Source organism: Vombatus ursinus, unplaced genomic scaffold, assembly GCF_900497805.2.
Source record: "Vombatus ursinus unplaced genomic scaffold, bare-nosed wombat genome assembly UNPS02014848.1, whole genome shotgun sequence".
NCBI lineage: Eukaryota > Metazoa > Chordata > Mammalia > Diprotodontia > Vombatidae > Vombatus > Vombatus ursinus.
The window spans coordinates 6,984,551-7,011,004 of record NW_020954626.1 but is presented as its reverse complement, the minus strand read 5'-3'; the positions used below and the strand labels follow the sequence as shown (position 1 = coordinate 7,011,004).

The 26,454-nt window shown below is 36.6% G+C and overlaps 1 protein-coding gene across 1 annotated transcript; it reads left to right on the top strand.

The window, feature by feature from the left end:
- On the top strand, positions 1 to 25,559 carry PYGO1 (pygopus family PHD finger 1). The gene is made up of 3 exons (XM_027840893.1): positions 1 to 122; positions 22,059 to 22,144; positions 23,263 to 25,559. Exons 1-3 carry the CDS (start codon positions 74 to 76, stop codon positions 24,385 to 24,387), a joined length of 1,260 nt encoding a protein of 419 aa, XP_027696694.1. The 5' UTR covers positions 1 to 73; the 3' UTR covers positions 24,388 to 25,559.
- Positions 25,560 to 26,454: the final 895 nt, after the last annotated feature.

Below are 26,454 nucleotides of genomic sequence, written 5' to 3'. Positions count from 1 at the left end.
GGAGGCGGCGGCAGCAGCATCAAAGAGACGCGATTCCCGCTGCCTAGGGGGGAGTCATGCTTTGCAGTCTGTAATGTCAGCAGAACAGGAGAAGGATCCCATTGCGCTGAAGAGAGTTCGAGGTAACTAGCCAGGGGCGGTGGGGTGAGGGGGCCAGGGAACGAACGCTGCGGAGGACGGGATGGGTGAGGGTCTCGGGGCAGGAGCGGAGAGGCGTTTCTGGGGCGCCGTCCGGGGCCTAACTGCAGAGCCCGCCCGGCCCCGGCGCAATGCGAGCCCAGTCGTGACCGGCGCCCTCCCAGCCGCCAGCTTGCAACCCCACGGACGCCCGGGGCGCGATTTGGGCCGGGAGGGCTCTGCCCGGATTTTGCGTGGGGAAGCTGTTGAAATCGCCTCCAGCATCTCCATCGCGTCCTCCCCCTCCGGAGCCCTCTCTGCCTATCGCCGGTCCTGCCGGCTATCTGTCTTCATCAGAGTTACCTGCCCAGGAAGGACCCGTGTGGTAGAGACCAGGAGTGATTTTTCCAAAAGTTAGTTTGCCTGCCCGAGATGCTTTTGGGGAGGAGGTTTACAGGGCCTTCACCATTAACAATAACAAACCAGAAACTTCTTTTCCTTAACGGTTAAGAATTTATATACCAAATGAGATAACGTGCACAGCGCTTTGCAACCATAAAGCGCTATGCTAGTTCTTATTGTAAATTTAATAGACAGTTACCCAATAGCGCTTACAGTACAACTCAGTCCCATTTTATGATTTAATTTTTGCTTGATTCTTACTTGTAAACAATGAAAGACCTTTTAGGATGTGGTTTTTTTCCCCCGTTGCTTCACTATTTCACAAAATCAAGAAGGAATACTATACTAAAATGGATTAACAAACATCAACTATCACGAAGTAGGGGACTTCTTAGATCTTTTTCTAGTTTTTAGGCTTAGCAAATCAAGTCAGCAAGCTTTTATTAAGTGCCTTCTGTGTGCCAGGCACTGTATCCTTCCTATAAGCTTTCAAGATACAAAGAAAGACAAAAACCAGTCCCTGCCTTCAAGGGGCTTACATTCTAATGGGTAAGACAATATGCAGGTAACTATGTACAAACAACATATACACAGGATAAATTGGAGAAAATCTGAAAGGGAAGGCACTATGGTTAAGGAGCACCTGGAAACACTTCCTGCAGAAGTTGGAACTTTTAGCTGAGACTTGAAGGTTTTTATCACATAAGGTTCCAGGAAAAAAGTTTCCTGGAAACAATATTTATCCAAAGAACTAAAAATTCTTTACAGATGAATGAGTAGTAAATACAGTTTCTCCATGGACAAAAGTGACAGGTCAATCTTTACATCCCTGTATCTGTCTGTGGTGTAGTTGGAGAGATCTATGACACACTGGCTATGGGATATCCAAGAAAACCACCCAGAAGTACCTAGAACTAGGTAGAGAATAGCTTATATTTAACATTTAAGAATAGATTTTAAAAATAAAATCTGACTTGCAAATCAGAATTTTAGAGCTATAGGAGATCGTAAAAGAGGTCAACTGGGCTAGTGTGTCAGACCCAAATAGAAATAGATCCCTTTGGCATATTGCTGTAGAAAACCACAAATTAACATTCTCTGTGTTCTGTTGCATTTTAATTTAATTTGTTTAGCATTTCCCGATTATGTTTTTATCAGGTTCAGGCTGCATGTGGCCTGAGGGGTGAGTTTGACACCTCTGATCTAAGCCAACCACCTCATTTTACAAAGGAGGAAACTGAGGCCCAGAGAGAGCTCATCTAAGCTGATTCTACGCTCTTTCAAAAGTCATCTGAGAAATTTAATTGTTGTTCAGTTATTCATTGGTAAAGATTTGCCATCTTGTCTTCCTTTATGCTTGTGTTTATGACTAGCCAATGGTCCCTAAGGAGTAGTTTTTCTTTGGTACAATTATTCCCTTGGTATTTTGCCAGATTATATTACAAATTGGTCCATGGGGATGGGAGCAGGCTATCAATTTTATGCCTTTGACCAAAATCATTGAAGTTGTGTAGGTAAGTGTTAATCTGGGTAAAAACAAGTCTTGCGTGAGGGATATAGTTTTATGTACATTTTGTTCAGGCTGATGCTTTTAAACCTATAGGCAGTGCCTTGCAGTATATTCATGTGTGGGTTTAAGGATACCCTTTGTTTAATGAGAATGAAAGAAAATAATTTTTCTAAAGTCATGTACGAAGTTCTAATAAATAATTTTGTAGTAACTGGCTTACTGATTTGAGAGTTGTTAAAGGCAGGAAAATATTTAAGGAGCATCTTTGTAACAATTCTGCAGAACTTTGCTATTTTGGTATTCACCATTATAAAGATGTCATTACATTAAGCTGTCATCTGTTGATTCATTCATTTTAGAGCTTCCAAGAATAGGGAAATCTCTTGAATACTAACAACATACTACATTGATAATAAAAAGGTAAAGGACAAATGAAGTTCCATGCACATATAACCTCTACTTCTTCCCCAGACGGGAAGGTCTGGGGTTGGTTAGAGATTTATCAAGATGAATTACGGAGAACTGAGTTTAGAAGCTTTTTCAACTAGCCTTGGTGTCTTAACTCAGATATCCCAATTTTCAGTGATGCTATAGAATCCAATGACTAGTCTAGCTAAATATTGAGAGACTCAGGGGCAGTTAGGTGGCCCAATCGGTAGAGCATTGGCCCTGGAGTCAGGAGGACCTGAGTTCAAATCCTGTCTTAGACACGACATTTAACTAACTGTGTGACCCTGGGCAAGTCACTTAACCTCATTGCCTGGCCAAAGAATAAATAAAAAATAAATAAGTATTAAAAGGCTCATCATTGCATGATGAGTTCTTTCACAATAGCACCTGAGTATTGCCAGGGCCCTTGGACAGACTGAAGAATATTAATGTCTGAAGCTCCTTCTGGTCTTTGTGCCTTCTATTTGTCCTGTTTCCTCATCCACTCAAGTCTGCCTTTCAATTTGAGAGTTTCTACTCTAGGGCCCAATCTCAACCCTAGTTCCTTCGGTGATTAAACTAATTTATACCAAGCTGTGAATGGGATTTAACCCTAGAAGGAAGTGCTTGCATTTTAAAAGAGAAAGTTGTTTACCTAATTTAATCTCTAATTGGTAGAATGGTTGTAGGAGCTATTTTTGAAAAAGGACCTAGTTGCCTGCTCTGAACTCCTCACTCCCACTCCACTTAGTCTCTCAAAAAGTAACTACAGTAATACTTCTATTAACTAAAAAGATGTCTTCCAGGGTTTTTCAGGAATAATGGAAAACCTCCACCACAACAGAATATCAAACTGATCTAGGTCTTTGGTAATCTTAAAGAGTTGCCTGGGGGTATCTAGAGGTTTAGTAGGTTGCCCTAGGTCACAGTGAGATCCATGATTTAGACTCTATTCTTCAGATTCTAAAGCCAGCATTCTTCATTGCCCTATGTTGCATCCTTTCAGTTCCATACAAGGAAACAGACTTAAAGAAATAAAACAATTTGCCAAAACCCACAAATGTTAAGTTAGATAGTAGCAGTAGAGTTGGGATTAAGACTCATGTCTCTTGACTCTTAATATAGTGCTTTTTTCTTCTGACTTCAGTATCTTCAAAAACTTCAGTATCACAAGAAGAAATAGCAGACATTTATTTAAGTATTGTGTGTCAGGAACTGGTAGGTTCTAGGAATAAAATGATTTTTTTTTTAAATGACATAGCTCCTCTCCTCAAAAAGCTTATATCCCACTGGGGAACAAAGTATATACACAGATAAGTATAATATGGGATTTGGATAAAGGAGAGCTCCAGGAAAATTTAAAAGAAGAGAATACTTTTAAGTTGGGTGAATCAGAGAAATTTTACCTAGGAGATGACCCCTGAGTTGATAAGGGAAATATTTATTAAGCGCCTACTACATGCTGAGCACTGTGCTGAAGATACACAGATAAAAATGCCCTCATGAAGCTCAATTACATGAGTATAACAGGGACTCAGATAAGTAAATAAATAATATTTATACAAAGTAATTTTTTGGGAAAGAAGGACTCTAATTATTAGGGAGAGGACAATAGGCATCATTTAGGATACATGGAGGAAGAAAGTCTGTGAATGCATAGAGGCATGTCATTCAGGAAAATAGTAGTTCAATTTGGCTAAAACATAAATACATAAAGGGAAATATTGTGAAATGAATCTGGTAAGGTACTTTGTAGCAAGATTATGGAGGGTCATATTAAGGAGTTTACTGGGAGTGACATGATCAGACCAATTGATACTTTAGGAAGATTATTTTGCTGTAGCTGTATGAAAGATGGATTGGGAAAGGCAGAGCTTAGAGGGAAAAAAACCAGTAAGGAGGCTAATATAATAACTGGACAGAGCCTAAAAAAGGGTGGTGACTGAAATGTGAGTAAAGAGCAGGAGCAGATGTAAGAGATTTTGTAGAGGAATAATCTGTCGGACTAGGCAGCTGATACCACTGACTGGATGTAGGGAGAGTGAGGGAGTAGGAAGTGCAAGAAATAAACACTGAAGTTAAAAACCTTACTGGGAGCATTATGATGCTGCTCTAAACAGACATTAGGGATGTTTGGAAGAGTGAATTTCAAGGGGAAGATGAATTCATGCCAAATTGGAGATGCCAGCAGGACATCTAGGTGGAGACATCCAGCAGACAACTAGAGATGTGGGACTAGACTTCAGCAGAGAGATTACATATGGTTATATATGAATTTGCGAATCACCTGCATTTAGATGAAAGTATTGTGAGACAGAGGAGAATGGCCTAAAATGTGCACCTTATGTGGCACACGTATGTCAGGTGTGGGAAGAGGATGGCAATCTGGCTAAGAAAGTAAGAATAGGTAGGAAGTGAAACAGGAGAAAGTGGTTTTATAAAAACTGAAGCAGAAGGGGATGGTCATCAATGTGTCAAAAGCCATAGAAAGGTCTAGTAGGCTGAGGAGTGAGAAAAGGCCATTGGATTCAGTCCTTAAGAGATCATCGGCAACCTCTGAGAGAGCAATTTCAGTAGAGTGGGTGAGCTTGGAAGTCAGATTGCAAGGGGTCAAGAAATAAATGGATGGTTAGGAAATAGAGGCAGATAGTGAAGACTATTCTTTTTTGGAGTTTATTAGTAAAAAAGAAGAGAGATACAAGAGGATAGTTTGAGAGGATGACAACTTCAAGAGGAGGGTTTTTGGTGTTTTGTTTTGTTTTGTTTTTTAAAGAATGGTGGGGTCTAAGAATGTTTTAGGAGGGGAAAGAAACTCATAGACCAATAGAATTTGAAGATCAAAGATAGAAAGAATGGCTGATTAAGTCAGACTTTCGAAATATCATGGATATAGAAATCATCTAGTCTGGGGTGGGGAACTAAATCCACTGGATTCAGTCAAAGGGCTACACTTGAGGACCTCATGTGGCCTTGAGGTTGCAGGTTCCCCACCCTGATCTAGTCAAATCTAGAAACTGAGGCCCAGTGAGATTAAATGTCTTGACCAAAGTCTCGCATGTAGTGTAAGTGGCGGTAGTGTGTAGTGTAAGAGTAGTGTAAGAGCTTCAGGATTTCAAGTTGGATCCTTTTATGCTAGAGCCAGTAAGCTCCCTTTACTGTCATACTGCCTCTGAGACAGGAGGGCATGGAATCAAAGATACAAGTATAGGAATTAGTGTTGGCAAGAAAGAGACCTGCTCTTTGAGACTGGTTAAAAATATTTTATGATTTAAAAATATACATAAATGCTTATTAAAATAATATTGAATGTTCCAGACAACTAAATATGCATCTGGGGGTAGAAAGAAGAATGGGGTTGGATTAATATGAGGACAGAGAGAAGGGAAGCTAGGGAGGCTTCAGGTCCTAGAAGTCAGTGATAAGGAAATTACGGTACAAAGAAATTGAGCATAAGAATCTTTCAGCAGTTCTAGGCTTTCATTAGTCAACCCTCCCTGTGTCCCTACCTCCACCTCCCATCTTCTACCTTTGGTCATCCTAGGGAAGCAAGAAGGAGGGAGACAATATAAGAACTGGGATTTGGGGGCTTCCCTGCCTCCCCAAGAAAAGGGCTGTTGCTTGCTTGAAATTCCTTTAGTAGGAAATAAATTCTTTGAATTCACATTTAGAAATTAAAAATCTAAAATGTTCTTTGAAGTAATTCATTAATAAATTCATTCACACTAAAGGATATTTCATTCAGTACAAGAGGTGTAAATGACTGGTATCTGAACCTTTCTGATTTTCCTATTAGGTAGGAGCAAAAAAGTACTAGGTAGCTAATAATGGATGGGAATGGTTATTGCCTTTAGGGAGGAAAGAGAAGAGGCAGTTAGAGATATTGAAGATTTTTTTTGTTTGTTTTATTCATAATCAAACTGACAACTTGCCTATAATTTATAGTCTTAGACAATTTCCTAGAAAAGAGCTTTGAGAAGTAAGTGACCTGCTGAAGGTAACATAGCTGACATGTGTCAGGGGCTAGTCTCTCTGATTCTAAGGCAGGTCTTCTATCCATTATACCAGATTGCATCTTAGCATAAACTTTTTTCCCCACAATTACAGAAGATAAACTACTCAAATTTAACAATTCTGGTGAGCAGCTCTATGTACATTCAGCTATGTGAGAGGATAAATAGAAGCTGTGTCTAGAGGTATTTTTGTGACTAACTGAAGCTCTGTTTTTACATGATTTATAAAGATTTATTTTTTTTCTTAACCATTGTTAGTTATAAAGAAATTTTGTTGCCAGGGGATTTGTTAATTGAAATATTTATTATACATTGCACATGTGCACCATTCCTGTGCCCCTTCACCTTTTAAAGTAGTTCTGTATCCCATGGGACTCAGTAAAAATAAAGAATCATTACTTTGAGAAAGAGATGGGCTAGCATCAGGAACCATAAATATTCAAAATCTGAAATCAAGAGCTGGGAGTGCCTCTATTTAATATTCATTCAGTGTACATAGTTTGAGGTAAGTATTGAGGACACCGTCTATTACTTATATTTTGAAAAAGAATGTCAACTACTAAATTGTAAAGGCATTTTACCAGACACTTGTCTTGTATTTAATTCAGTTTAATTCATTTCCATATTTATTAAGAACTTGTTATTATGTGCAGAGCACATTGCTAGGGGCTAAGAGAATTACAGAGTTTACAGAGTTCATTCTTTCATGGTGCTTATAGTCTATTAGGTAGATAGAACATTTTTTTTAATATGTAAGTAACCATATTACTAAGTAATACATAGTAAGTACATAAGACAGTAACCCACAGTGAAATGTGAAGTCACGTTCATACCAGTTAGATCAAGGAAGTTTTCCTGAGAGGCTAGCATTTGAGTTGGGCTTTGAAGGATGGATAGAAATTAAAAGGCAAATATAGGGAGTAATGGAGGACAATCCAGATAGGAAACTACATGCGCAAAGGCACATGGGCTGGAAAGTATGGGACATGTATGGGGGCTGTAAGTAGTCCAGTTTGGCTGACACATATAATACATAAGGGAGATTAGTGTGAGATAAAGCTGGAAAGTACAGTTGTACCAGATGGTAGAGAGCCTTGAATGCTAGGCAAAGTAGTTTCTAATGTGTTATGTTCACAAATTAATTCACAAAGCAAGCCCATAATAAAAGTTTACTATTGTCAAGCATGTTTTTGTGTTAGGACACAAAAAATAAGTGGTTTAGCTCAGACTTGAGTGAATCATTAGATAAACTGAGATTAGGAAGTATATTTCTTTACTATTAATCCTAATCCTATGCTCAGTCATAATGAAAAAACAGTATCTACTTAGTGCCATGTGGCACTGTACCAGTTATGAGTTATTTTATAGAATACTATGTATTAAATATGAGATTAAAACATATAGAAAGAATTACAGAATCTCAAAGTTGCAAAAGTCCTCAGAGACCATCTAGTCCAGTCTCTACTTGGATATAATGTCTTCTGTAATGTTAACACACAAGTGATCACTCAACTTTTGCTTAAAGATCTCAAATGAGGGATAACTCACTATCTTCTCTGTTTATTCACTCTTATATATACATGATATACAGGAATGCTTTAATGGATCAGTGATATATATTATATGTCCAATATATGAATTGTATTATATGTTAATATATTAATTATAAAAGATAAAATAAATTATATTAACTATATTATTTATTGATATATTATGTGCAATGTATTGTATGTTATATATATTATATTGTAACCTGTTCATACCATCTTGTCTATGTCCTTCCATCTTCTAACATTTCTATAGTATCAAGTCCAGTGCTACACAATCTTTGGACATTGAATAAATACTAGTTTTTAATTCGGCTAATCACAGTATTAAATTCCTACTTTGATGCATTATTATTAAGTGGCCTTGGACACCACAGAGTAATACAGAGTGTTACTATGTTCTGTTGGATCCAGCAAAGGTGAAAATATTTTCAGTATGGACAAAGTAACACATTATGTGTCTGCCTTCCCAGAAGCAGCTTCGCTAATTGCAACAAAGTTCATCATCTAAAGATTGATCAGTACATGATGAATTTTTTTTGGCCATGGCAGTCCATGAAATACATAAAAATGCATGCAGTCCCCTTCTACCTAAGCAGTGATGAAGGGGGAGTGATGGGTAGGAGGAGAGGATATTAGGAATCCCAAAGTTATAAGGCTGTTTAGTAAAACTGATTTAACTGTTGGTACTTTGAATGTGTGAGCTCAGTTGAGTGACCAACAAGGTAACATACATATGTCAGTATAGACATTCTCACTATAGAGTGAAAATATAAGAGCTTCCAGCTAAAAGGAAGGGATAGCTCTCAGCCAAATGGAAGAATGACTTACTAGAAGAGACAGATAAAGGAATTTGTGGGAATAATTTCTTGTTACAGCCAAAGATAACAGGAAATACTTAATGGTACATGTAATTATAGAGCCAGTGTGGTGCAGTGAACAGGAGACAGCACTTGAGTTTACATTCAGCCTCCAACCCTTGCTACCATGTGAGTGTGGGCAAGTCTCTTAACCTGTCAGGCCCTCAATTTTCTCATCTGTAAAACAGGGATAACATTACCAATATAACATTACTTTTTAAGTACCTACTTCTAAGGATTATTTTGAGGATCAAGTACAATAAGGTATGTAAAGACTTTGTAAACCTTAAAGCCTTATATAAATGTTAGCTGTTTTCTTGCCTGGAAGTCTCATAATGAGGGTAAAGAAAATTTATGCACCAGCATCTGCTGTGGAGGATAAAGAAGTAGAGAAAGTCTATGAAGAATTGAGCAAGATCCTCCAAATTAAATTTGATTGTTTGTGACTTTGTAAATATGATACTTGTGACTTTAGTGTAAATAAACACATAGGGAACTAATGGTGAAAACTAAGTTGGAAAATATTCAGGGTCAAGGAAGGAGAGAGACTAAAGTCTTTTAGTGTACTCAGAAACTCTTTAAGTAGAAAGTCCAAAAGGAGTGAATGTGGTAGGTTGAGCAATAACAAGGGATTCTAGCATAGGAGACAAATTCTGTTTTGGCAGTTCAGGTAGGTCCTGGGGGAAATAGTACAACTCTGAGTACTTTTGTACCACAGGGTGATGGATAGTCTCTTGTCCCTATTCCCCTAGCCTGCATTGACCATTAACCCTATTCCCTTCCCTTCTTCTAGGGTCTACCTTTTTTAGTAACCTCTGTGGTGGCATATGCCAGAATACTGAAAACTGCAGGAACATCAATCTCTAGAGCACATTAGGAAGGCAGTATGGCACTGAAGAAAGAAAACCTATCTTTCCCCTTCTCCTCACCAGTTTCCTGCCTGGGGCAAAGCCCTAGCCTCCCAGCCTTAGTTACCTGTGGTGACAGGTACCAAACAACATAATAAGAAACGTAAATGACTTGCTGTGGATACTGTTACCACATTCTCAGCTATCTGTTAATGAACACTGTTCTAGGAATGGGTTTAGGGCTTCAAATAACACCCCTTCCTAGCCAACAATTCTTGGGATCTTTGAGTCAAGGCTTAGGCTGGCTGCATCTCATTTAAAACAGATAGGACTTTCTAGTTTCTTGTGAGTGTTCCTCAATGCAAAAGGGGATATTTAAGGAAAACTTGTAGGCATATGAGTTTCAGAGACATTTCCAACTCAATACAAATATATAAATCTATCATAAATGACTTCTATAAATTGAAAATATAATTCTTAGTAAAAACTCTAATGCTTTAGACATACAGTCATGGACATATGATGGACTAAGATTAAAAATTCATAGTTTTCCTTGACTTCTCTTGGAGTGATTTGGTATAAGACATACAGGCAAAGGGAAGGGAAGATCTATGACTGAATCTGGCCAAGTGACAGAGAGAAAGGGAGATGGAGATGGGGAGACCTGCTGCTGAGTCACTACTCTACCCACCAAGAAATAGTATCAGCAAGAGAACAGAAGAGGTGCCACATAGTGGCTGAGGTGCCTTATTTGCAAGTAAGAGAACCAAAGAGAGGCACAGCCTTAGGGCACAACATTAGAGTCAAGGGAAATATTATTTCTTTTCTGTTAACAACAGAAAACTGCCTCCTTAAGTTAATTGGATGACCCATTGCTGCCCCAGTAGACCAGAGACAATAGTAATTTCAAAATAAACTATGTATAGTCAGCTGTTTTATGTGCTGTTCAGATCAAAGGTCAAAGTCATAGCTTAATACTTCAATTGAATTGTTAGTTATATAAGTCTTACCTGCCTTCACGTACCATGCAATTCACAGATATTTCCATAAATCTTTTACATAGATCCTATGCACTAAAGGCCTTCCTCTCATTTAAAAAAATGTCTTGGGTACATATTGGCTTTCCATTTGTTCAAAATAAACACTAAATTAGAAGAAAAAATAAAAATGAGAAGACTCCTTGCAATTAAAAGAAAATCCAACATACTTTATTTCAAAAGGTTTTTGTTTCCTATCTGAAGATTGGAAATGGATAAAAATGAAGACACTGACTGTGTTCACTGTTGTTTCTTAGAGAAGTTTAACACAAAATAGGACAAAAGAGTCTAGAAACCACCTTAGCTCCTCTTTGCCCAAGGGAGCAAAGAGCAATGCCCATTTAGACATCAAGCTCATTTGTAAAACACCACTGAGAAAGATGATAAAAGGTTAAGAACAGTGTTCACAAAACAGCAAAAATCAGTTAAGGAAACATCAAACCTTTGGATAGATAGCTTGAATGTGAGATCTAGCTAAACCAGATGTTCCCCCAAAGCATTTATGGATGAGAACACTAGAACTACAAATAGATGTGAAATGCAAAAAATCTGTGGGCACTTTTAATAAATGCTTGTTGACTTGGCTTTTACATTGAGCTATTCTCATCACCAACAATGATAGAACCACAACATTTAGAGTCAGTTTCCTTTTACCCATTGTATCATACGTAATAGCAATTAAAAAGATAGATTAAGGAATAATGGCTGAACCTGGCATACATACTATACTAGAGATATTTTAGTTTTAAAAACATTTGAGGGTCTATTCTCAATATGTTATAAATAAGGGAAGATCACGAAAGGATGGAAAAAGTCATAAATGATGCTTAGTTGTCCCCCACCTCCTCCAAAGCATCAGAAAACATTAGAAATATCCAACCCATGTGCTTGCTTTCTTATCTCTAAAAAAACTTTATGAAGGGAGTTCATATGGAGGGCTCCCTTGATGAAAAACCTGAAAAGGACACAGGTAGAATTTTGCAGGCCTTTTTCTAAAGTACACCACATTTTTAGAATCACACACTTGAATGATGTAGTGAATATAAGACCCCCACTGTGTTTGCTGATTTTGAGAAAGCATGTGACTAGGTAGAACAAAATTCAGCCTTAAAGACCGTGCTCAGATAAGAATTTCCTCATAAGTATGTATAAATTAATAAGGTTCCCTGACAAGTATAAATGACAGAGAACTTTTTTCATTGATTTGCTACTGAATTATTAATATCAAGTGAGCTGTATACATATATATATGTGTGTGTATATATAACACAAATGTGTGTGTGTGTGTGTGTGTGTGGTATAGGCTCTGGAATTAGTCTTCCAATCCCCACTAGCAATAACAGACAGAGTCCCTGCAGCCACTGTATTTCTCCTCAGGGTTCTAGGAGTATTCTTGAGGAATTGGGCATGGTTTTCCAATGCTATAGCTCATCAGTTTTCGAGGGTGATCATGGTGACCCCTGGGGGTCTACAAGGTCAAAACAATTTTCACAATAATACTAAAATGTTATTTACCTATTAAAATACTCTTCTTTTTTCCAACTACCTATGTGTTTGGCTAGATTTCCTTCATATACTTAAAACAATATATTATAACAAATTGAATACAAAAGCAGATAGGACAATCCAGTCTTCTATAAAAAGACATTAAAGAGATAAGCCAAAATATGTAAAAACAGTTGCCACTCTTCTCACTATGTTTTTTTTTTGTTTTGGAAAATATATTATTTTTCACATGAATATGTTATTTATGTTAGCATTTAATGTTTATTATTTTAAATGAATTAATAAATATTTTTAAAATTATGTTTTAATTTCTAATGTAAATATCAGCAGATAAAACCTATATAAACAAAAGCTCTTTTGAATCTTTCATAATTTTTAAGATTATTAAGGGGTCCTCCAACCAAAACTGCTGTATCTCATAAACCTTCACTGGTTTGCTTTCCCCTCCTCTTCACATCCCTTCCCCCACCCCTTTGATTTTACTGACGTCACTTGGGCAGATTTAATCCCCTTTCAGAAGGGGTATTTTACTAAGGTTATATTGGTGGTATACTAAGAATAGTTGATACAAAACATTTCTCCTAGAAGTTTATGACACACTCTTCAAACAGTACATACCAGAGATCAGGGGAATGTGGGCTCAAACATAGAGAGATATGTGACATAGAATATGTGACAAAAGGGTAATAACTCAGTTCCTGTTTGTTGGCAGTCCTTTTTCTCTCCTTAGGCACGCTATGACTTTTCTGTTGGGCTTCTTATACAGCCTTGAATCTGCCTTTCCTCATTTTACCCAGTCTGCCTGCTCTGTCTTTGCTTCCTTATGTAGACAATACTACCAAGCCACTACTGTCCTGGGTACTGATGAAAAAGTCTAAATCTGACTCTTCACACTTCATAGGTCCTCCTCTGGTCAAGGTGTTTGGGGGAGGAAACTGGAGTGGAGAGCAAAATGCTGTCTCTCCCTCCACCAGGTGATTTCTTCTCAAGGATCTGAGGTTGCTACCATTAAGCTAGTAGACTCTTGAATCCTCAGTTCCAAACTAGTTTCCTGGTTTTATACAAGTCTCAAAGGGCATGACCAAGTCCTTCACCCAATCTTAACAGACTTCCTGTTGCTCCTGGTTGAAATGCCTGGATTGAATTGGACATGTCCAAGCCTTGTTAACACATAGTTTACATTTCTAATTGATTCAATTGAGATTTGTTCTCACTTGATAAAAGGTAGCAGAGCATAGTGGCTTGCCAGTTACCTTAAGTGGAATAGGGGTAGTTTGATTGACTCAGTCGATTCCACATACATACATGAACCAATGATCCTATAAAAAGAAATATTTCGTATTAATGTCAAAGTTTTCCAAATTCTCACTCACAAGTGACATTGTATTTATTGCAACAATTAACACAGTTTCTTCAATGAAATCTACAATATTATGAAAGAGATTGTTCCATCCATACTGGAAAAAACAAAGTGGATCCAAAAAATCATAGTAATGAGATTATGACATGAAACTGGGGAGACAGTCCATCTAATTGATCTTTCAGCATATGCTTCTTGAGCAGTTATTACAGGTAAATCTTTAGCTCAACTCAGAATTGAATCATAGAAAGAATTAGGGCTAGATGACCTTTGGGACTGTACTATGTTTTGAATGAGCCCAAATCTGTTTCCTACCACAAAAACCTGTTTCTTTTTTTAAAAATTTATAATAATATTTTTTTCCAATTACATGTAAAGACAATAACATTCATTTTTAAATAAAATTTTGAATTCCAAATTTTCTCCATCCCTTCCTCCCCCTCCCCTTCCTAAGATGGTAAGCAATTTGATATAGGTTTTATATATATATATTATATATACATATAATATATATATGCAATCCTGTAAAACCTATTTCCATATTAGTCATGTGCGAGAAGAAACAGAACAAAAGGAAAAAAAAACCATGGAAAATAGTGAAAATATTATCCTTTGATCTGCATTCAAGACTCCATCAGTTTTTTCTCTAGATGTAGTTAAAATTTTCCTTCATGAGTTTTTTAGAATTGTCTTGGATCATTGTATTGCTAAGAAGAGCTAAGTCAGTCATAGTTGACCATCACATAATGTTGCTATTGCTGTGTACAGTGTGTGCAATGTTCTCCTGGTTCTGCTAACTTCACTTTGCATCAATTCGTGTAAGTCTTTCCAGGTTTTTCTGAAATCTGCCTGCTCATCTTTTCTTATAGCACAATAGTATTCCATTACATTGATATATCACAGCTTGTTCAGCCATTCCCCAATTGATGGGCATCCCCTCAATTTTCAATTCTTTACCACCACAGAGAGAGCTGCTATAACTGTTTTTGTACATGTAGGTCCTTTTCCCTTTTTTATTATCTCTTTGGGATACAGACCTGGCAGTGGTATTCTTGGATCAGAGCATATGCACGGTTTGATTGCCCTTTAGGCATAGTTCCAAATTGTTCTCTAGAATGGTTGGATCAGTTCACAGCTGTACTAATAGTGCATTACTGCACTATTTTTCCCACATCCCCTCCAACATTTATCATTTTCCTTTTCTGTCATATTAGCCAATCTGATAGGTATGAGGTGGTACCTGACAGTTATTTTAATTTACATTTCTCTAATCAGTAGTAATTGAATATTTTTTGACTGTAGATAGCTTTGATTTCTTCATCTGAAAACTGCTTGTTGAGACCCTTTGACCATTTATCAATTGGGGAATGGCTTGTATTCTTATAAATTTGACTCAGTTCTCCATGTATTTGAGAAATGAGAACTTGATCTGAGATGCTGTAAAAATTGTTTTCCAGCTTTCTGCTTTCCTTCTAATCTTGGTTTTCTTGGAAAAACCTGTTTATTAAACACCAGTATTCTCCTGGTGATGTTTGTTTGTTTGTTTGTTTTTGCCTAGATCTCTGATTTTATCCATGTGGGGAATTCCACATATGGAAGCTCCCTTCAGTGGTACAGATAGACTACTTATCTGTAACTTATATTTTTAGTTGCCCAAGATATGAGGCAGGACTTGAAGCCAAGCTGTTCTGACTTTAAAGCTAGTCCTTTATTTACTGTGCCATTATGCCTGTAGTGATGCTATAAAGGAGAGGGCTCTAACACATTGGAAAATTTTTCTATGGAGGGTTTACAGGAAAATACAGACAAGAATAATATAGAATAAAAAGACGTGGTAGGGTTGTGATTTACATTGATGGAAGGAGTATCCACACTGATAAAATGACAGATCTTTCAAAGTACCAAAGTATATGTAGTGTAGCTGCTGAGCTTCACCAAAATGAGCCTGACAAGATGAACATTAATTGTATAATATATATAGTAAGACATCACAAAGTTGAAATGATTGAGGAGGCTAGTCTGACTTGTTTCCCCAATAGAATATAATTTTGTCCAATACAGAGACTATTTTATTTCTGTCTTCTTGAGCATCTAGCTCAATTATTTGAATGTAGTAGATATTCAATAAATATTTGTTGGGCTGAGTTGAATTAGTAGAATATTTGAAATAGTATAGAATATTTGAAAAATGTAATTTTATTATTTCTAAAGGTATTAAAATGAGTAAAGTGGTTTTAAAACTTATTCTTACTGTGGTTAAATGGCACAATATGTAATAAACCTGAAAGTGCTTTAACATCTAGGAATTCATTGCTGTCCCCAAAAGTGAAGACAAGTTTAGGATATCTTTGATCTTGAGGTTTTGGTTTGAAAAGACTGTTGGTTTTAGGCTATATTTCACTTCTTCATGTGAAGTCGAGGCATTATACCCAACCCCTAACTGTCTCCAAGCTTTCTTTACTTGGGTTGGGATGGTTACCCAGGGGGGAACCATGATACTGTTCTTAACTCTTTTTCATGGGCAGCATCAACAAATTAGCCACAAATAATTAATCATAACCAAAACATTTACTGAAAATACAAAGCAAACACATGATAACATTCCACACATAAACGTCAGTTGTACTGTCTCCCCAATGTACACAGTGTGCATGGGGAGAATGGGCACACAACTAACGTCCTAGGATAGTAAAGGACCCATATAGGGAACACATGTGGCCTGGGCAACTTGCAACTCTGGAATTAGATTTCATTGCTCTCTTTCTGTCTTAAGAACTGTCCATAAAAGTTCTTTGATGAATGTAGCTTCTGTGTTGAACAGATTTTTACACTGCTAAGCTAAACTGATCCCTCGTGTGCTTCACTAACAGCTCACTGGGCAGGACATCATAGCTGGACTGTTGATCCACTGGGCCAGTTCTCTGCTTCCAGGCTATTTTCAGCTTTAGGCTTAACTAATGTCTGTCAGCTGAAGTAGCGTTTTGCTCTTTTAGGAGAAGGCATTGATCTTTATGCTAAAGTTGTCAAGAGCAGCTCAAACTCTCCCCCTTAGCAGGATTCTTCTTCTCTACCTCTCCACAACAACAGGTGGTGATACAAAAAAGTATCTTCTAGCTTAGAAAATAGAGTATATTTTCTCTCTCCTTATCCTCAGCAGTGAGTTTTAATAGACAGCAGTGTATAGTCTCTATAGATTTTCAGTAGCAGGTTGCAGTAGTGAGTACTCTAGCCTCTAATTGATCAATCAGTCTGCCCAGCAACAAATGGCAGTGCAGAGACAGTTACGGTTTCCTTTAGACATATTTGAAACTTGTTCTTTTGCCTCTTTCACTCTTGTTAACCTTTCTTGGTTCAGTAGATAGGTTTGACCCTACCTTTCTACAGTTGACCCCACCTTATGGTTAGATGGTTAGTAACCAAATTCTTATGTTCTGTTAATAATCAAGTAAGTAACATTTGTCCCATAATCATAGAACATTTCTGGTGTCCATATTTCTTCAGTTATTAACCCAGAACTTCTATTCTTCATATACAAATCACTGAAGCAGATTGTTTTCTCCATTCACTCTGATGTCCTACTGCTTGTCATATGCAAGTAAGCAACTACCATCTCAGAACTATGAGTCAGACTTAACTCAGTAACTACTTCTTTCTGAACTCTAAGACCTATGCCCTAAAGTCTTCACAGACTTAATAAAAGGATTTGTTCTGTAAAACTTGGACTCAATCAAAAGGCCATCCCCAAGGACCTGGAAGGCCACAAATGAATTGTAGAGGCAGACACCTCAGCAACTGCTTTTTCTTAGAAGCAAACTTAAGACCTAGACAAGTGAACTGTTAGGGGTCACCTTCTTCAGCAGGAAAACCTGAACAGTGTCATAGTAATAAATTATTTGGAATAATTTGAAAGTATTAATAAAAATCGAATATGGCATATCACAAATCCTGGATTAGTAAGGTATGAATTAATGTGGTTCTACTATTTAACTATATTTATCCTCTTCAAGTTAATAGAGGACTGACTTGTATTACAAGCTAGATTTTTGCTCACTGTATTGTACTTCTTACATAGCTTAACAGTCCAATGTCTCCTTTAATAAACTAAAGGAGAGAGAAAAAGAGAGAGAGTGAATTTCTAGTAAGTAGGTGAAGGTTGAAGAATAAAATTCAAGTGAATGTAGTTGTTATGTCTTTTAGGGTTAGGGTTCGTCAGTTTAATTATGCCTTGATGCTAGAAAAGCCTCACTTACATAATATTGGCACTGTTTTCTCCTGTTCCTAAGTATATTCTAACCTAAGGGAGTCTCTTTAGGAGGCAAGGGGAGCCTGGGAAGTAAGCAGAGATTACATTATAAACAAATGGAGGCAGCAGCCAGTGTCCTAGCAACCCGCTTTAATTCTTTCCTAAATATCTAAACTCCTAGCTACTGCTGTGGAATGGTAGGAAAGTATTAAGCACCTACTACAATGCTTAGTAGATACTTAATAAATATTTAAGTTGAATTGAATTGACTTCAGTTCTAGAAACAAGTTCAACTTGTGTTTATGGCAGATGAAAGGGAACAAGTTATTAGGTGAACATACACTCTAACTTTCATAGGAGTTGGTTAATACTACCTTTCCCACCTCTATATTCTGACATGGGTTGGGGCAAGGAGGGAAAGAAGAAATTAAAACCAGTCAGTTGCCTGTATCTCATTTCCAAAAACTGGAAGAAAATGCCTGAAGGATTCTGCTGTAGCTAAGCCATAGTGACCAGAAGCCCTCAGCCATCCCTCACTGATTTCATTGTGGAGGGGAATACCAGGGTGTTTAGTTGACCTTTCCATTGTTGGTAGCTGGGAAGATTACACAATAATTGCAAAATGTTTGCTAAATTGAGGATTTAGAGTAGAGATTTATTCTATGGAAGGAGTTGGTAGACTCTGTGGAATAGGAATTTAATTCATGTAACTTTGTTTCCCAAATGGACTTAAGGCAGTTTTGCTCACAGCATGCTTGACAGTTACAAGTTGGATCCTAAATATCAGAGTTTTAATGTATGCCTAATTATAGTAATTAAGTGCTGAAGTTAGGATGCTAGACAGTGACCATTAAGGGAACATATTATCCTCTCCCCTTGTTCCTTACAGTTAGCAAAAAGAATTTTTCTTTGTAAAAAAGTACAAGTATTTTCATAAGACAAATTTAAAGCTAGAAATGACCTGAGGTGGTCCATTCTAACCCTCCCCCCTACAGATGAGGAAACAGGTCAGAGACTCACTTAAGAACACACTGTTTATAAGCGGGAAAGGCAGGATTAAACCCCGAGTCCTCTAACTTGAAATACAGCCCTCTTTCCACTATGCTATCTCCCTGTCCAAAGCATTTATTTGAGCCTTCTTAAAACTTCCCTGTGAGACAGGTACTATAATATTAACATTCCCATTTTACACATGAGGAAGTGGGAATAAAATTCCTTGTGCATGTTTTGTTTTTTTCACTTTTTTGGTTATCTGATAAGAGTATCTGATTCTGTAGTCAGCAGTAATGAACATAAAAGTGTAAAGTAGGGTGAAATATTTTTATGTGTTTGTATTGGAATGTATTTAGCTATGATTTTAAGAATGCATTGTGTAGTTGAACATATAGGTTAAAAAGTAGAGACTGGCAGCAGCTAGGTGGTGCAGTGGATAGAGCACCATCCTTGGATTCAGGAGGACCTGAGTTCAAATGCAACCTCAGATACCTAACACTAGCTGTGTGACCCTGGGCAAATCATTTAACCCCATTGCCTAGCCACACACCCCGCCCCCACTTACACATTAGCATTTTTCCTTTAAAGGACTCTTTCTTTGATAAAAATTAATACTGTGAAAAAATACTTAAAGTGATATGTAAATGTTAACTTACTACTACTACTACTCCTATTACTAGCCTCTCCGTGGAGAATATTTCCATACAGGTGCCCCTTCTTTTTGACTTCTGGTTTTTTTTAATAGTGTTTGCATGTCCAGATTGATATGACTTAATTCCTCCAGTAGTATGTCAATTAGTGTTATTTGTAGCATCCCCTACCCCCTTTTCTGCCACTCTGTCACTGTCACTGGAGAAGTAGAAATACAAAAGTGAGGGCATTTTTTATTTTATTTTGTGAGTTGCCATGGTGAAAGAATTCAAGACCCAGTGGTCAGTCTACTGGTGTTGAGCTTCTCTGCACTTAGCACAGTGCCTAAAACACATTAGGTACTTAATTATGCTTTTCAATAGGTGGATTGATTAACTAGGTTACCTCTTAGAAAGTAGACATAGTCTCTTGCTAGGACTTTATCTGAAGTCTTTCCATCATGGTAGAACTTGCCATACTTCTGTTCCTCTAACACAATCTTTGAGAAGCCAGGATCACCACTATACTATGATGAAGCATCAGAGTAGGACTTTTGGGTAGGGCTACATAATATTCCACTTAAAAGTGAAATTCCCTTTGTAAATTAAAAATTATGTTTGAATTAAAAACAATACAGTGGCCTATATTACTTAGGAGAACCTGATGAATCTCAGTAACTCAGTAATATCAGGTGTATCTTGTGACTTTGGGGAAAAGATAGACAGAATCTCAGGGTTTAAGAATGATGAAGGACTCCAAAGATCATTTAGCCCAACCCATACTTGATCAATATTCCTCTTTATAACATTATTGACAAAATAGTCATCAAGAATGTTGCAGGTGTTCTTTTTTATTTTAATCTACTGTTATTTATATCTTGTTCTTTTTTTCTATCACTATAGCTTTCCCCAGTATTCTTGCCTTTCCCCTCCCAGAGAGCCCACCCATATAACAAATAGTATTTTTAAAGACAAAAACAGAGGTAAAAAATAAGCATAATTGCACAGACTTTTTCAGTGTATCAATATACATTGAGAAAGTCTAAGAATATGCAATACACAATACATGTGGACCTCCTATCTCTGCAGAGAGATGAGGTGGGGGTGTCTTCTCATATTTCTGCTTCACAACAACCAAAATGTGCTCTTTATAATTTTAGTGCAGGAGTTCTTAACCTGAGGTTGATGGATTTCAGGAGGTCTGCAATGAGAATTTGCATGGAGGGAAAAATTATCTTTGTTTTTACTAATGTCTAATGGAAATTTAGGATTCCCTTCCAGTATTTAAAAGCATTACTCTGAGAAGGGCTGCACCAGACAGTCAAAAAGGTCTGGGACCCAAAATGGATTAAGAACCCCTGCCTAGTGATTCATTTAGTCTCCTAGTCACTGAGCTGGCTTTGTGCAACAGGACTTGTAACTGTGTTTTTCTACGTGTGTGTCTTTTAACAGTTTTATTATTAGTGTATCATCATACTATTCAGATTATATACATGGGGCAAGTTTACCATATCTCTGTGGAACTCTTTAGTCACAGATATGAACATTCACTAACTTATCAGTCAACAAATATTTGTTAAGTACTTGTGTGTTAACTGCTGTAAAGTACCACTGTACTAACTGCTGGGTATACAAATACAAGTAAAAAGAAAGATGGTTCGTGCCTACAAGGAACTTATAATCTAATTGGAGAAGACAACAGATTAAAAGGGATGTGAAAAGTGGGAGTAGTGTTATTTACATGGTCCAGAGAATGAGGAATGGCAGATTTGGGCCCTTGTCCAAAGTAGAAATGCCAGAGGGCAGAGCCAAGATGGCAGAGGAAAAGCAGTGACTTGCCTGAGCTCTCCCTCAAACCCCTCCAAATATCTATAAAAAAATGGCTCTAAACAAATTCCATAGTAGAAATGCTGGGAAGAACTTAACAATAGGAGAAGGGGGCCCCAGCAATGAAAAGGAAAGTCAGCCAAGTGGTGAAGTCTGGCTAATGAAGGATGGGGACCTTCCCCAAAATGGAGGTTCCAGGAAAAACTCTCCATTAGGACAAGGGACTCTCAGGGATGGAGGGAGAAAGTAGCTAAATCACGATGATAAAGTCCAGAAAATGAGATGCAGAATATGTAAACTGAAGCAGGTTAGCTTTGAATCAGAAGTTTCAATTTTTGTGATTATGGTTTGAGTATGGTTTTTTTTTGGGGGGGGGTATACGTAGAGCAGTCAGACCAGATGAAGATATAACTTTTGGTTAGTATTCAAATTTATGTTGGTAGCAATTTTATGGTAGGTAGAACTAGAGTAAGTCTCTTAAAAAAAATAAACAACTTGAGATCATAGAAAACTTAATTAGTATTTTTCATGTTAATGTGACCAGATTTGAGAATATTCCGATGTAAAGCTAATGAGCTTTTATATTGTTCTAAAGATAACAAAAGTTAAGTGCTCCTTCCTTTGATAATTTCATCTTGCTAGAATAAAGACAAGTGATAATTATAATAGTTTCTTTGATGTGACTGTTATAATTATATTCACTTATAAATGGAAAATGTATCTGAATTAAAACTTTGTAGGTGGTGACAGTGGACTGGATGGGTTAGGAGGACCAGGTGTACAACTTGGAAGCCCAGATAAGAAAAAACGGAAAACAAATACCCAGGTAAATTGCCATTTAAAATTTTTTTACTTTCATTTTTCCTTTTTGGGTTGATCAGGTTTTCAATTAGAAAGGAAATTGGACATGGTTAAATACTTCCACCATTTTTCAGATCCTATCATGACTCTTCCTTGAATAAATTTTTCACTTTTCATAGAATTATTTTTTGTGTCCTACAGACATAAATTTAGGCAAGTAGAACTGAAGACAGGAAACCTTGGAAGTCACTGAAAAATCTTATGCTATATATTACTAAGTCTTTGCTGTTTTCAAATCTAACAATGCCTAACATCATCTTAATAACATCTATAGTTCAGCTAAAATAATATTTTAAAATGTATATTGGAAAGGTTTCATTTGAAGTAATTTTAAAGTAACCTATTATAATAATTAGGTATTATGGAAATCATATATACACAAAGTAATAGAGTAGGCATCCTTTGCTTATATAATATGCTGTTGAATATATATAGCTGAAGACTTAGGTTTTCATGTCATTTTATTCCCTATAGATTAGATTGAAGCATTCTTTTTATAATAGAAGACTGTTGATAAATACAGTGTGCTAGAGATGCTTTTTTTTCTACTGAAACCACTATTAATTATGAAACTTGCAGTGTGACTGATTCAGTAAATTTATTTTTCCAGTTTATGGCCCTGAAATGCCTTGTTTTAGCAACTCCTTTCTGAAACAAATCTAAGAAAATATTTTAAATCTACTTCTAATCCTGTCATTTTATAGTTATTCAGAGATTAAGTGTTTTAATTAGAATCTTTTGTATTTTAAATGAACTATTTCCTAGATTTGTAAGTAATAACAGTAAATGTAAATTATGCAATCTCTTAAGAAAATTACATATACTTCTGTAGTATTACATGAAGATTGATTTAAATTTAGTACCTTTTTCTTGTGTATTTTTTAAAGAAAAATGGTTTTGAAATGCAAATAAAAGATTATGAAATGCAAAATTACAGTTAAAAAAGAAAGGGATTATATTTTCTGTGACAGGAATACAAAAAAACTGACTGGAAAAATGTCATTTGGTGCTATGATGAAAAGTTAATTTACCTTAGCGTCTTTTGTTCATAAATATATATTTTACTTTTCATTCTCATTTCAGGGGCCTTCTTTTCCTCCACTGTCTGAATATGCCCCACCACCAAATCCAAATGCTGACCATCTAGTAGCAGCTAATCCATTTGATGACAACTATAATACCATTTCCTACAAGCCTCTACCTTCATCAAATCCATATCTTAGCCCTGGTTACCCTGGATTTGGAGGCTACGGCTCATTCAGAATGCCACCTCATGTACCCCCAAGAATGTCATCCCCCTACTGTGGTCCTTACTCACTTAGGAACCAGCCACACCCATTTCCTCAGAATCCTTTAGGTATTGGTTTTAATCGACCTCACGCTTTTAACTTTGGGCCACATGATAATTCAGGTTTTGGAAATCCAGCATATAATAGTCCACTAAGTCAGAATGTTAATATGTCTAATCAGCATTTTAGACAAAATCCTGCTGAAAACTTCAATCAGATTCCTCCACAGAATGCCAGCCAAGTATCCAATCCAGACTTGGCATCTAATTTTGTTCCTGGAAATAATCCAAATTTTACCTCCCAATTAGAATCAAATCATTCATTTATCCCTCCACCAAACACTTTTGGCCAAGCAAAAGCACCCCCACAAAAACAAGACTTTAGTCAAGGACAAACTAAAAGCACTAATCAGAATTCTTCTGCCCACCCTCCTCATCTCAATATGGATGAAACTGTAAACCAGGGTAACATTGACTTGAAAAATGTTAATCGAAACAATACAGTAAATCAAGAAAGCAACCGTTCCAACAGCACTGATAATGCAAACAGCAGCCATGCGAATGGAACTCAGAATAAGCCCCGGCAATCCAGAGTCACAGCTGATGGGTGTAATTCTGAAAAGAGCAACAAAACCACTCTCCACCCAAGTCGACATGGCCATTCGTCTTCAGACCCAGTATATCCTTGTGGCATTTGTACAAATGAAGTAAATGATGATCAGGACGCCATCTTATGTGAGGCCTCATGCCAGAAGTGGTTCCACCGGATCTGTACAGGGATGACTGAAACTGCTTATGGCCTCCTGACTGCAGAAGCTTCAGCAGTATGGGGTTGTGATACCTGCATGGCTGAAAAAGATGTCCAGTTAATGCGCACTAGAGAAACTTTTGGACCACCTGCAGTGGGCTCTGATGGGTAATCAGTAGTTTTTTAGCACAGTTTTTTCATGGTTATTACATAGGATCTTAAAATTTCACATTACAGAAACAAAACAAAACCAGTTATTTAACCTTTAGTTTTGACAATATTTAGCTTCAGTACTGTTGTAAATTTTGTAAGGAAATATAAAAGCCTCTTTAATCTTCAAAACAATCTGCTAAAATTTAAATTGGTCACATATAGGTTATAACTGTAAAAAAAAACCAGAATTAGTGAATCCAAATGTATATTTTTAATGACTAAACTGTACCAAAATGCTGAACTTTGAAAGCACCATATAAAATACTGAGTTTAGTATCCCCTATTGTAAGGGTCCATTTAGCTTGTTTTAAGAATATTTTTTGTGTAAGTGAAACACAAATGGGAAACACTAAGGTTTTATAAATTTTTAAGTGAACAATACCAGATTTTCCCAGCTATCTCAATTTTAGTTACCTTCACATTTTCAAATATTCCTTGTCAGTGCATATGTATGTATGTTGTAGGTAGGAAGATGTTATATATATACACAGTAGGAACTCAGTTCTGGTCAGTTTTTTTCTGTTTGACTTTAATTAGAGGTAAGTACTGAAAAATCCTCAAAAGCTGTGGTAAATACAACATCTGCACATTTTTAAGAAGTGTAAAAATAAATGAACTCCATACCTGGGTAGTAGCATTTTGTGAAAATTAGCACTTAATAAAGCAGGTTAAACTATAATCTGTTCTTTTCTCTGTTCCTACCACTTGGTAGTAAGTAATGTGTAAAAGTCCTAGTTGTCTACATTGTATTTTTGTTGGAAATATGTAATTGCTGTAAACTTTTAAGCAATCAACTTAGCCAACTACAATTTCTTTTGATTTTTTGTGAATAATTTTTAAAATGATTCATCGCATGCTGTATTCTTATTCTTAGAATGAGATCATGATTTCTTCTGCTTTTGTGTTTAATATACAGAACTGGATAGTTACTGTGAATAGAACATTTCAGTGTTTGTTCTCAGGAGTCCACTTAACATTCTACACAATAGTACTTGAGTTGTATTCTGTGCTTAAATTGATCCTGCATTTCCTTTAGCTCTCTACTTAGAAGAATTATACTACCTTTTATAATGTGCAGCCAGCTATTTCTATGAAAGTGAAATAAATTTACCTCTCCCAAGCAAATTTGAAGATACTTGGTTTGTAACATTCTTCTCTCATGTTTCATTTTCAAATAGAAGTTATGTATCTGCAATCAAGAGGGTTTTCATTCAAATATTTAGGCTGGCAACAACATTAGTAAATATTATCTTGTAAATATTGAAATGAAAACCACATGTACTTGATTCTGACAATGTATTTACCATATCTGAATTGTATATAAATAGTTGAATGTTTTTGTATATTTATATCAGTGGTACTTTTAGAGTGTTCCTACACTTAATACTCAGTCAACTGTTCTTGGGGAAGACAAGCTATTGCCAAATACTAATTGCCTGACTCAGTTTGACCAAAAGGGGGTTGAATTAGTCAAACATATGAATATGATTTTATTGGGACAGTGGTGGACTGCCCTAGAAGTATTAGAATTTGTAATGAAAGGACTTGCACAAAGGGATCTTAATTCTCCAGCATCACAGCTCTTTCTCTGGTGCAGTCCTCTGTCCATTCTTGAAAGGCTTCTTTTGTCACAAGAAAAAATTTTTGAGCAGAAAATCTTAAGAATTTTTCTATCTAGTCTTGGAAGCCTTGCCAATGTTCCATCTGGCTAAAATGTTAGGAGGCCTTTCAAAAAGGCTGTGTTACTAATGGAAATTTTCGTAGTGGCAATTCCTATCAGAACTTATCATGAGGTTTTGTCTTGGTATATCACTGGAGAGTTCCTATTATGCTGGTTATAAAATGTTGCAGATTCACTAGTATAGAATTAGCTTAGTTTGTACAGGAAAATAAATTGTGCTTATCATTTAGAGTGCTTAGAATTAGATCTGTCCTGATTTTTATGTTGTGTGATATTTAAAAGCATTTCTAAAGAGTTACTGTCAAAATTAGAATACTTGTGTAAATAAAACTGGACATTTTCTTG

Bases quoted from the DNA above. Each gene is read 5' to 3' on its own strand.
- PYGO1 (XM_027840893.1), top strand. From the start codon at position 74: ATGTCAGCAGAACAGGAGAAGGATCCCATTGCGCTGAAGAGAGTTCGA. The intron at 123-22,058 runs GTAACTAGCCAG...AAAACTTTGTAG, and splicing joins TGCGCTGAAGAGAGTTCGAG to GTGGTGACAGTGGACTGGAT. The intron at 22,145-23,262 runs GTAAATTGCCAT...TTCTCATTTCAG, and splicing joins AACGGAAAACAAATACCCAG to GGGCCTTCTTTTCCTCCACT.